Raw genomic sequence first — 13,107 nt, 5'->3', positions numbered from 1 at the left:
GAAAGTCAGCAAGTATGATGGTTGCTTCTGTGATAGTATAGCAGGAAAAACAGAATTAGCTGCTTTCCAATTTCAAAGATTGTTTCATTGCACTGATGGTGAAAGCATTCTTGGGCTACATCAATAAACAAATTATAAAACTATAAAACAAATTATAAACGTGCAGTCCTGGACAGCACTTGAGAACTTCTGATGATGTGGATGACATCATATGCATCTCAAAATAGTTCACTCATACAAGGCCTGTGACATATGCTAACACTCGGAGAATGGTCAGAATTGCCATTATAACCAACTGAAAATAATTCAAGAGATCTCCTTCTGGAGATGGAGAACTCTGAATAACGGCTAGAATATTATCATATCTTGATTTTAAAAAGTGATCTTCCTTTGCAACAAGTAAACATGGATTACTAGATGGTTATATGGATATGATTAGTTTATAAGATAGCTTGTAAACATATTAAAGATTTATCTGTTGAGCCCGGAGCAGGACCCTGGCAGACAGTGGTGAGGCAGCAGCTGGCAGAGGGACGAGCATGGAACCAGGCATCAGCTGCTACAATGGCAAGATAAGCCCAGCGGTGAAAGATGATGCCCGAGGACCGGTGACTTTGACACTGGTCAGGTCCAGCACTGGCGGAAGCGTTATGAACTCTAAATTTTTTTAATATTACTCCTGCGCTATCCAAAATGGCACCAGATTGTGGCAACAGTAGAAGCTCTTTACTATATTTCCACTAAAATACACACAACAATAAAATCAAATGACACTAAGATCATTCTTCAAATTTCATGTCAAATGCAATTAAAAAGCTATGCCACATAACTGACACCTAGTAATGACCATTTATATCACCAATATTATTAATACCAAATAATGAGGGTTCTTGATGACAAAAATTCTCTTAAGCATTTACAGTGTGGGTGGTTAACCATCAAGGGCAACAATAATCTTAACAACACTGAACGTTGTGCAATTGGTTAAATTACAAAGTTTTGGGCCTATACTTTTCTTAATTCAATTCTACATTACTCCACAACCTTGTAAGCATTAAAATGTAGAAAATTCTTTCAACAGCTTGACTGGAGGGAGTCCAGGGAATGAAGGTACCACGTCAAACAAAACTGAATCGGAAGTCACAAGAAGGTTTCTGGTTTTGGTCAATGGTGATCACAGCTGCTGGACTACAAACTCGAAATAACACAGAAGTGAAGGAGTCCGGTCCGTGAGTAAGAAATCTCGGGATCCGAGGCCAACGTGTAAAACTAACAAAACTAAAACAGAAACGTGCGCGGTGATACTCAAGTCTTAAATTCAGAAAGCCCCAAAAGGGGTTTTTACCAGTTTTTTTAAAAAACCTAAAACTGAAACGAGACGGTAAATGTTCAGGCTTCGCCTTCACTCAACCAGCTCCGAAACAGAAGACAAATCCTTGCCCTTAGTTCCAAAGCAAGCAGAGTACCTGGTCTTGACGTAGCAGGGTGAATCTGATCGGGCATCAATCACTCTCCACTTCTCCCCTCCCCCCAGTAAAATGTCCTTGCTTCTCTTTGCATTGGATTTGTGCGCTGTTATGTAACCATCCCCCAACGAAGTGTGCAACCGAAGGCATGGAGGGAGGAGACTTGAGAGGTGAGAGCCACATGCGTGCGCGGACCTCCTCCTCCAACGGTCGAGACAGAGCCGCAAATGAGCAGCCCTTGGGCAGGGTGGAGGACAGAGAAATTGGAGCACAGTTAAAACCCGGTCGAATTAATGTTATTGTAATAACTACTGCGCCTGATATTTTCCAACACATGGACTCTCAGAGAGCTCACCCCTCTACCCACCTTCTATAACCCACACCCACTCAAAAGAAGCTGACACTTCACAACATTGCAGGATGGAACGATCGACTTCTGTCCTACAAGTCGTCAATGACGGGAGGACGCGAAGTCTGCAAAAATACTCTCCACCAATTCAGTTTACTCAGCGCTGTTCTCTCCCTAACATTCTCCTCCCTCGACCTCGAATGAAAAAGCAAAGGGACCTGCTTACACGCCGGCCTCAGCTGTCAAGAGAATTTGGGAGGGGGGGGGGGCTGGGGTGAAGAAATGCTTAAAACCCCCATTGCAGGAAAACGCGCCAGCAACGCTGGGGCCGTTTCTCCTGACATCTGCGGCTTTCCACAGCTACCGGCAATGTAAAGGATTATCTTCATTTGATCCTGAATCCCGACCCTAGAGCCCGGTGCGGGCCTACACAAACCCCGAGGATCGTAGGGCCCTTTGCGTGTGTCTAAAATCTTCATTTAATAAGAAAGTACCCCAGCCACACCGTTCCCATAAGTGATTTCCTCTTTCCCATCGAACTCACCGGCTGTCTGTCCCGGAGACCTCCGGAGCCCAACCCGCATCTCCTCGGATCTCTCTACCGCTTTCAACGGCATCTCCTTTATTCCCCCCCCCCACTACCTGGGCCCAGGAACGTCGCCTAACGGCCGCGTGCGTGAACGGTGGCGAGGGGGGGGAGGGGGCGGTGGAAAGAGAGGAACACTCCACGCCTGCGCACCACCTCAGGTCTAGGGACTGAACCTTCCTCTCTCACTCCCCCAACCCCCCCCCCCCCAACAAAAAACTTTCCCTTCGCGCGCGCGCGTTCTCGACCGTGCGACGCTGTTCAAATCTTCCCGGAGGTAGGAGAGTCAACGAACTTCTTTTACCCGACGCAACGGTCGGAGATGTGGCCGGATTCCTCCCGCAAGCCGATGGGCCCCACAGCACAGTTAAAACGTAACAGCTATAACTCGGTGGACGGGGTTGTTACCTTCCCTGGTGATGTCGTCGTCGTCGCCGCCGCCACCGCGACCGCGACGACAGATTGCCGATCCTCTCCACTCGCCACTCGCCGCCATCTTTGACAGTTTAAATCGGGACCAGTGATTGACGTCAAATCCCTAGCAGTGGTTCTTATCAGCGCGGTTCCGCGGCTTTGGGGAGTGGGGGGAGTGGGTGTTCCAAATGTGGCTCCGCGCGGTCCTAATGACCCTCGTCTCAATGAGACCTTTGTAGCTCTGTTCCGATTCCAAAGCGATGATGTGGAGGTGCCAGTGTTGGACTGCGTGGACAAAGTCAGAAGCCACGCGACACCAGGTTATAGTCCAACAAGTTTATTTGAAATCACAAGCTTTTGGAGCATAGCCTCTTTGTAAGATGAAGTAGGAGAGCAGGACACAGACGCAGAATTTGTAGGCAGAGAGATCAAAAGATCATACAAATCCTTCCTTATTGTCTTGTTTTGACACCATCAGCTTGATAAATTATTATGATCTCTCTATCATAATTAGTTTGTACAGTCTTGGATCACTTATTACTTTGGTTAGACCCTTGGCATGCAACTCTTATACTTATCATGTTATTTCCAGTCATTTGGTTTCTCTCCAGCACCACCTTATTTTTAATTTTTTATAATCGTTTCTGTCTAATTTAATCAGATTATAGGTCATCCCTTCACTTGTTATCCAGTTGTTAACACTTTACTCACAACATCTGACACTTTTGAACATCTGCAGAGACTTATTATTTGACACTCCACTCAAACCACTTGTATGATCTTTGGATCTCCCTGCCCTTGATCTCTCTGCCTATAAACTCTGTGTCTGTGTGCTTCTCACCTGATGAAGGGGCTACGTTCCAAAAGCTTGTGATATTCTGTAGTGGTTGAGGCCTTTAAAGATTGTTCAGATATGGGGTGCAGACATCATTAGAACAGAAGAATTAAGGAACAAAGAACACGGAATAAGGCACATGCTATACAGCCAATGACAGGACTGGAGTTGCAATAACATATGAAGGTGGCACCTTACACAAAGGACATGGTCATTACTCCTAAAGAGATGAGAAAACAAATACTGAAGCATGCTGATAGTCAAGCAAGCCATCCAGGAATTGATTCTAGTCTGAAGAAGGCAGGGGAAGTGCTCTAATGACCAAACATAAGGAATGATATTAAGAATGACATTACTTAGTGCAATGGTAAGATAGCTAAAGAACTGCTAAATTGTACAACATCACAGACAGACCATGAATAAAGCTTGAAGTAGACCTCTTCAATAGCTCAGGAAATGATTATCTTGTCACCATCTGCCACTATTCTGACAACTAGGAATTGGACCAGCTAAGGTCAACAATCAGTAGGATTGTAAACTGCTTGAAAACTCATTTTAGTTTGTATGAATTACACTGTGATAAAGTGACAATGGCCCTCAATTCATGAGTAACAAGTTCAGGCGCTTCATAAGAAATTATGAAATTCAATACCGTACATCATCCCTACACTATTCCCAATCACATAAGAAAGACTGAGATAGCAGTGAAAACTGCCAAACAGCTCATAACAAAAATCAAACAAATCCAACACACCCCAGTACAAGGCAATTTTAAAGTGGTTAAATGTATCAACTGAAAGCATGGAAAGCAGTGCAGTCCAATATAAGTGTCATACTACATCTAAATACTCTTCCAACCTAGAAAAAAAAGACTGCTGAAGTAAGACGTAGGACTGGAGGGAGTGACAAAATCAAGATGTAGTGACAGAAAGTCAGTGGAAGGGTGCTTTTTGGAATGGAGGATTGTGACTAGTGGTATTTCACAGGGATCAGTACTGGGACCTCTGCTGTTCGTGGTCTACATAAATGATTTGGAGGAAAACATGGCTGGTCTAATTAGTAAGTTTGCAGTCGGTACAAAGATTGGTGGAGTTGCAGATAGTGAGGTGGGTTGTCAGAAGATACAGCAGGATTTGGACTAGATGGAGGCATGGGCAGAAAAATGGCAGATGGAGTTTAATCTGGCCAGTTATGAGGTGATGCATTTTGGAAGGTCAAGTACTGGTGAAAATTATACAGTGATTGGCAGAACCCTTAGGATATTGATATGTAGAGGGATCTGGGTGTGCAGGTCCAGAGATCACTGACGGTGGCAGCACAGGTAGATAAGGTAGCAAAAAAAGGCCAATAGCATGCTCGCCTTCATTGAGAGGAGCATTGAGTTTAAGGATAGGCAAGTTATGCTACAGCTTTATAGAACTTTAGTTAGGCCACACTTGGAATATTGCATACAGGTTTGGTCACCACACTACCAGCAGGATGTGGATGCTTTGGAGAGGGTACAGAAAATGTTTACCAGGATGTTGCCTGGTATCAGGGGTTTTAGTTATAAAGAAAGGTTAGATTGATTGTGTTTATTTTCACTGGAAAGCAGGAGGTTGAGGGGAGATCTGATAGAAGTTTCTAAGACTGTGAATGGCACAGATAAAATGGAAAGTATGAGGCTTTTTCCCAGGGTGGAGGGGTCGATTACTAGAGGACACAGGTTCAAGGTGCGAGCGGGGGAAGTTTAAAAAAGATGTGCGAGGCACAATTTTCACCCAAAGGGTGGTGAGTGTGTGGAATGTGTTGCCAGATGAAGTGGTGGAAACAGCCACAACAGCAGCATTGAACAAGCACCTGGACAATTACTTGAATAGGAGAGGAATAGAAGGATATGGATCCTGTGAGTGGAGACAGTTTTAGTATGGAAGGACAAAATGTGTTGGCGCAGGCTTGGAGGCCCAAAGGGTCTGTTCCTGTGCTATTTTGTTCTTCATAGGGCCGGTGTCCCCCACAATGGAAATGAATCAGCAATAATGTTCACCAAGATAATAGCACTCACCATGGAAAGTGCTGTCCAGAGAAGGATCATCACCCAGGAATGAGCAGATGCCAGACGAACAGCCAACAACAATGCACACCATTAGAAAACCTGCATGATATATAAAAAAATTACATGCAATGCATGTGTAAAAACTAATGAAAGTGGAACTAAAGCAATACAGTTTTTTTAATTAATGATTGTTTACTTTTTTGACCATGTACCATGGGGACTTGTAAGTGCAAATGATAGTGCATGCAATTTTTGCATGCTTTCCTAACCAGAAAGATGATGATTAGAGAAATGCTTTTGTACAAACTATACTGGCTGATTTATCATAGTCACTTGACCTCTACTTCTGCTGTAACCTTAATTTATAGCAGCCAATTAAACAAATTATGTGAAAACTATGACCTGATCAAGGGAGTAAGAGATCCTGTGGTAGCAGTCCATAAAGACATCAAAGTGCAAATAGATGTCTTTCCTCAACTAGATTCTACAATAGTACAAGAGCTACGGAATAATCTAGAAACAGTACTTGAAGTAGAACTCCCTATAAATGGTATATAATTAGTATATAACAGTCTGTTAAATACTTAGGAGTCAAAGGTAACAAGGTAAACTGGTGCTGGAATTAATTAGTTAATTGTATTATAATGTATTGGGGTCTGATTACACACTGATAATGTCCCTAACTCTGAGCCAGAAAGTCTTGGTTCAAATCCCACCTGTCCCAGATGTGTGTCACAGCATGTCTGAAAAGGTTAATTAAAATAGCTATTAAAATGTATCCAAAGAAGAACCAGCCAGAAGGAGGAGGAGGGTGCACTTGAATTGAGAAGCAAGCTCTGTTTGAAGAAATAAAGAATCTTAACCAAAGTATTGTGTGTGCTTCACAAATGGACAATATTCTTTAACATTGGTAGCAGGGAATGGTCGCCTAAAAGTGAAACTAGGAGACTAAGATTTACTTTCAGGTAGATTTGAGTTAGAGTCAGTTTTTTTTTGAGGTGGAAAAAAAAACTGAAACCAAGTATTAGGTTTTAGTGAATTTAGTGAATATGCAAAACCATTGATATCAAAAGAGCAATTTTTGCAAGGACACCAATTTCAACAGCAAATATTTTTAAAGCCTCCAGAGGAGTTGAAGATACAGATGCAAAATTATGAAGGTATCTATTGGATAAATGATGCATACATCATGTAGTATTTTTCAATTAGTTCTGTCCTACTAAAAACTTGTGCTCAGCTGAAAGCACATTCAGGAATGTTTTATTGGAACTGTGAATGAAAACCTGAGGCATTTTCTTATTGAATGTGGGCAAGTTCCTTCTGGGAAGCTCTGCAGCTTTGGAAAAATTAGTGATAGGTAAACTTAATAATAGAATTCATAATTGGAAGTCAATCTCCATGAGCTATTAAATATATAGCACTGAATTTCACCAGTAATTGGTTAAATGTCACGGAAGGTTTCTCTCTGTAAGTTCTAGTGAATTTTCTAACACTGTTTTCCCAAACTCGCCTCATTATTTAAGCACTACACCACTATAGCATCCCACTTATTGTGTTCTCCCACTTAGCACAGGCGGAAGTACTGGGCACTGCTTGGATCTTCAGCATTCTTGGTGCCATGTTACCTATAAAGCCTGTCCATCTGCGCCAACACTACAGTCAAGAAAGCAAACCAACGCTCTACCTCCTCAGAAAGCTAAGGAAATTTGGCATGTCCACAATGACTCTTACCTATTTTTAGAGATGCATCATAGAAAGCATTGTATCCAGACACATCACAGCTTGGAATGGCATCTCCTCTGCCCAAGACTGCAAGAAATTACAGATTTGTGCACGCAGCCCAGTTCATCATGAGAACCAGCCTTTCTTCCATTGACTCCGTCTACACTTCCTACTGCCTCAGGAAAGCAGCCAACAAATTCAAAGACCCCTCTCACATCGGTTATAGTCTCTTCCACCCTCTTCCATTGGGCAAAAGGTACAAAAGTTTGAAAACACATAACAACAGATTCAAGAACAGCTTCTTCCCCGCTATTATCAGACATACACGGACCTCTCATGTATTAGAGTTGCTCTTCCCCTGCACTTTCTCTGTACCTGGAACACTATATTCTGCATTCTGTTCTATTACCTTGATGTACTTATGTAGGTATGATTTGTCTGGATAGCGCACAAACAATACTTTTCACTGTATCTTGGTACAGTGATAAATCAGATCAAAAAGCCCAGTCATGTACGCAGTCAGGTGTTGGCAATCCACAGCTACCCTGCACAGTTCCTGTCAATTGTCACAGACATGTTGGGCAGAGGGGAAATTGGCACACCACTTTGCCAATGGGGACCTGGAGGTCCTGTGTGCAGTCCCTGCCCACGGAATGTGCCCTGAGATGTTGATGCCTGGTTGGCAGGGTTGGGGAAAGGTGTTGCTGAGGGAATGGGAAGCTGCATATAGATCAGGTGAGATAACCCAGTATTGAGAACATGAATGTATGCATAGAAAAGGCTGCTTACCACTCATTGGTAAGAATCTCATCACGCCATTCAATGCTTGGCTGGAGAACAGGAATTTTTGCTTTCATCATTGGGAAAGCCTGATCATCTCTCCTTCCTGCTGATTTTATGTGATTCTCCCAACTTTCTCCCCAATGTCCATGTTTGTCAGTAGCTGGCTGACCATACACTTAGATATTAGGCAGACTAAGTTGGGAATAATCCTGAATCAACAGTCATACCTAGAAAATGATAATAGGATCCCAAAAAACAGTCAAAAGAAGATGCTGCAATTAAGAAGAAGCAGATTGGTTGAGAAGTTTAACTGGAAATTAAACTGGCGATACACACAAATCAACCCAGATATGTGCTCTGATGTAATAAAATTAAGCACCATGTTAAAACATACCACTGCTGGAGAAGTGTTGACGGCACATAAGACATTAGAGAAATAAAGTTTAGAGCAGTGTACACTCAGATTTCCAACCGTGACTAACCCAGAAAGAATTAGTCATATAAGGGGCATTCTGAGAATAGCTTGCGCACTGAACATTGTATAGCTAATTGCTCCTTGTGGGATACACATATTTTATAAAAAGCATGACTGAAGAGAGGTTAAGGATTAACCTTGATAGTGGAAAAGAGAGACTAGAAAGTAAAGAACAAGATGGGTGAATAAAAGCCATCGTTGGTGGGCTTTTGAATGCTTGCATAGACAGATTTTTGGAGATCCTAGAAGAGGAATGTCTTGTATTGTGATGTGAGGTACAGAATACAGAAAATCATTTTTCTTCTTTCTCTTTGATATGATTGAAAATATTTCTCATGTGCTACATTGTTCCAAAGAAAACAAGGAAATATTTTAATAGTATATTATCTGTATAGTAAGGTCAAGGCTATGCAGTTAAAGAGGTACTTGTGGAGCACAGTATGTTAGTTAAAGAGGTGCCAGAAATTTGTAATGTTGCAGTAAATAAATAAATTTAGTATTCACCAGCTGTCTGTTAGAAGTTTAATAGTTAGTTTTGCAAGGCTATGCAATACATTAAGCTGCCTTGCACTCTGTTACTGTAACCTTGGATTCAGCTAAAGGCCAAACAAAATTTAACAGACTGTCAGGCAGGATCCCCCAGTGGGGGTGTTAGATGTTTGTCAGTCAGCTGGTACAAAATCCTAAAGTCCAATGCCACTTCTGTTGCTGGTACAGACTGCTTGTAATTATACCATCGTTACCTTATTTAAATGGCTGTTTCTGAATTTGTTGTCAGCAACAAAGCAAATGAGAAAACATTTTGGTCATCCCAACTCTGAACAGGGATGAGTGGGCTGGGGATTACAGCAAATATCACTTTAGATTTGAGTGAGGACATTTTCACAGACCTCTCCCAACCTCTTGCTTCCACCAAGGAGCAGCCAGCTGGTAACAGTAGACTCTCTACCTCATGGAAATGGTGACAGGAAGGTGGAGCTCAGGCTCTTGCCCAATTTCTGCTTCCCGCTGCTGCTCTCACTGAGCCTGGATACTGGGCATTTTTGTCTAACTTCCTGAGCTCTTTTCTATTATCTACATTAGCTCTTCTTAAATTTTTCCTGAAAATGATGAGAATTTAATGCCAATTAATGTCGAATTGTGGGCCGCATTATCCACCAAGGCTAGGACTTCTCGAAATCCTATTCATAATTTCCTATAGACAGCAGAGAGAGAAAAAGCTCATCTCATCTATCTGCACTAAACTCAAATTCAGGATCCAACCGATTAACTGTGGGCTGGTTCACAGTGCTATTCAGTCCCTGTGGTTTATTCTACTAATTGCAAAAAGTATTTTATGTCATTCACCAAATTGTGCCACTGAAAGGAAAGAAATGGGCCCAATGTTAGCCGATAACCTTCAACACTACAAAATAGCATCACATCAGAATTTATTAGAACTCAAATCTAATTTTCTACAGTCAGTGGGGTTGCTAACCTAGTTTCTAATTACAGACAAATTTCAATTAGTAAGCATCATCTGGGAGTAACACAGATAGTTCTTATTATCCATCCTTCCTGAAAAAGCTGGTTATACAGTACTTGAATATATGTAGATTCTGTACATGCACCATTTGTACTGATTATGTGTTATTGTATATGACTGCCCTATTTTTATTACTACCTGCTGATGTCCCATCATCATCTATAAGGATTAATTTTTCAGGGTTGTATTTTAATATGGGCAGTTGGTCCTTGCAATTGTTAAGCAGATATGATAATGAGGGTTCAAAGTCTCATTGATTAGGTCAGCAGTTACTGCTCCTCCTTAAATTTCTTTTACTTATTCTTTTGCAGAATGTGGATGTCACTGGCATTTATTGTCCATCTCTAATTGTCACAGAGAGGATTGTGTTGAGCTGCCTACTTGAACTGCTGCAGTCAATATTGTGTAGGTATACGCGCAGCACTGCTCGGAAGTTCCAGGATTTTGAGCCCATGATAGTGAAGGAATGATTATCTAGTTCCAAATCAGGACATGGTGTGGCTTGGAAGAGAACGTGAAGGTGGTGGTCTTCCCATGCATTTGATGTCCTTGTCCTTCTAGGTGGTAGATGTTGCTGGTTTAGGTACCACAAGCAGAATTACAATATTTTTTAAACTGTAGAAAATCAACCAAAGTTGCTAGCACCTAAGTGCAACCCTGGGTTATGGATGTCTTTATAGCTTAGGTTCATCCGCAAGTTCATCAGTTCCATACTTCTAAATTGCTTGCATAAAGCCATTGTTAGAAATAGGCCTATCATATAATAGCTCCTCACTGGAGGTGCTAAAAGGACAAAATTATGAAGGCATTTTTTTTAAAAATAGGATCATTGAAAATGAGCAAAATACTTAAGCATGTCATGAGTGTGTGGAGCCAAACTTTAGGCCAAACTAGAAATTTTAAAAAAGCTAACCACCAGTACTAAAAAAAGTGAATTCATACATATCAATCTAACGTCAAGGTGTGAGAAAATAACATAAATAATTCTCAGTACAAACTTCAGGATTCATTGCCTAAAAATAATGATCTTGCTAAATCTATTCAACATTTCTGAAGAAATAAGGAAGTGGAAGGCCATTTGATAAGGAACATTCAAGCTTCTGAAAAAACCTTGTCAGCTATGGTTTTGTGGTAACATTTCTTGCACTGAGTAAGAATGTTGTGGGTTTCTGCCCCACTAAAGAGTCTATAGTCCATCATTTCAATATGATGCTCCAGACCTTAGTGACTCCTCTCCTTTCAGAGGTTAAACCTGTTTGCTCTTGGGTGCAAGCAAAAGATTCATGGAAGCATTTTGAAAAAGAGATGGGAATTATTGCTGTCCTGGACAATATATCCTTCAACCTGCAGCACTAAAACAGCTTAGCTGGCTGTTACTTTTTGTATTATTTTCAGTGCACAAATGGGCTGCCACGTTTCCCACACTATAACATATCAAAAACAATTCTTTGGCTGCCATGGACTTTCAGACATTCTGTGTTATTAAGGGCACTATATCAATACAATACTTTCTAATAACGTTTTGTAGTGATTGGAATGATGTCAGCCAGGTGGATCCATGGAATATGAGTTCCCTGATCGCCTAATCTGGTCCAATCAGGAAGTCCTGACTGACAGATATAAACAGGAGTATTTGCTCACTCTAGGAGCTAGCTCCGAGCTAGCTGGATCAGTGTCATGTACTATCCATGTTTAAATAAAGGGTGATTTGGTGATGGGATACCAGCCTTCGTGGAATTATTTCATATTTCTTTTTAAAGATAGCTACTGAAACCTAAAAGAATGGGATTCAAAGTGATACCTGTGTCTGCATAGAAAGTTGATTAAGGGAAGGTGGGACAGTGAATAGTAAGTCCTGAATTGAGCACCCTAAGGTCGGGTTCAATCAGCAACAATTTCTTGGAATCCAAAATTCAAGGCAAGCAGATCAAACTCAGATATTTGTTTCAAGATAAGGCAAGATCATCCTTCTGGGGACAGGAAAAGAAGGCAGGAACTTCCCAGATACTAGACCTTGGAAAAACAGTTGTCAGCCTTGGTTTAAACGGGAAAGCTTCTTAATTAACATACAAATGTATAAATTAGGAACAGCATTTAGGCCTCTCGACCCCTCAAACCTCTCTGCCATTCAATATGACTGTGGTTGATCTGGTTAATCCACATTCCTGCCTACCCCGATAACATTTCACCTTCTTGCTTATCTACCTATCTACCTTAGTCTTAAATATATTCAAAGACTCTCCTTTCACTGTCTTTTGAGGAAGGTAGTTTCAAAGACTTATGTTCCTCTGAATCTTGTCTTAAACGGACAATCTCTTATTTTTAAACAGAGAGCCCTAATTCTAGATTATTTCACATCTATTCTGTCATGACTTCTCAGGATCAATTCCAGGCATTAGTTTAGAAAACCTTCCCTGAAATACTTCCAAAGCATGAATATTCATCTTTAAATAATATCAGCACTGCACCCACAACCCCAGACATGGTCTCACTAATGCCTTGTATAAATGAATCATAACCTCCCTACTTCTGTATTAAATTCCCTTCACAATAAGCAGTAACATTCTATTAGTTTTCCTACTTACTTTTTGTTCCTTTACAGTAATCTTTTTCAATTCATGTATTAGGACACCCAGATCCCTTTGCATCTTAGAGGTCTACATTCTCTTAGTATTTAGGTAATGCGCTTCTTTTCTTTCTTCCTGCCAAATATACAATTTCACGTGTTCCCATTGTTATAAATCATTTGACTGATGTTTTCCCACTCACTTAACCCATCTGTCTCTCTTTCTAGGATAGTAGGAACTGCAGATGCTGGAGAATCTGAGATAACAAGGTGTAGAGCTGGATGAACACAGCAGGCCAAGCAACATCAGAGGAGCAGGAAAGCTGATGTTTCTGGCCTAGACCCTTCTTC

The 13,107-nt window shown here is 41.3% G+C and overlaps 1 protein-coding gene across 5 annotated transcripts in view; it reads right to left on the bottom strand.

Annotated features, from left to right (window-relative positions):
• The window catches only part of LOC109910972 (atlastin-2-like), a 75,804-nt gene extending 72,821 nt beyond the window's left edge, over window positions 1–2,983 (bottom strand). For 2 of the 5 annotated variants that reach the window (XM_048600675.1, XM_048600673.1), the window contains exon 1: window positions 2,360–2,518. In XM_048600675.1, coding sequence (XP_048456632.1) covers window positions 2,360–2,432 — 73 coding nt within the window. In that variant the 5' untranslated portion in view covers window positions 2,433–2,518. Of the gene's footprint in view, window positions 1–1,466; window positions 1,519–2,359; window positions 2,519–2,809 lie in introns of those variants that run through there. The other 3 variants (XM_048600674.1, XM_048600672.1, XM_048600676.1) reach the window with 3 other exon arrangements.
• Between the last annotated feature and the right edge of the window lie 10,124 nt (window positions 2,984–13,107).

The sequence above is a fragment of the Rhincodon typus genome, chromosome 9 (assembly GCF_021869965.1).
Source record: "Rhincodon typus isolate 14 chromosome 9, sRhiTyp1.1, whole genome shotgun sequence".
NCBI classification, from domain to species: Eukaryota; Metazoa; Chordata; class Chondrichthyes; order Orectolobiformes; family Rhincodontidae; genus Rhincodon; species Rhincodon typus.
The sequence above is the reverse complement of the archived record's forward strand: the minus strand, read 5'-3'. Positions and strand labels throughout refer to the sequence as shown.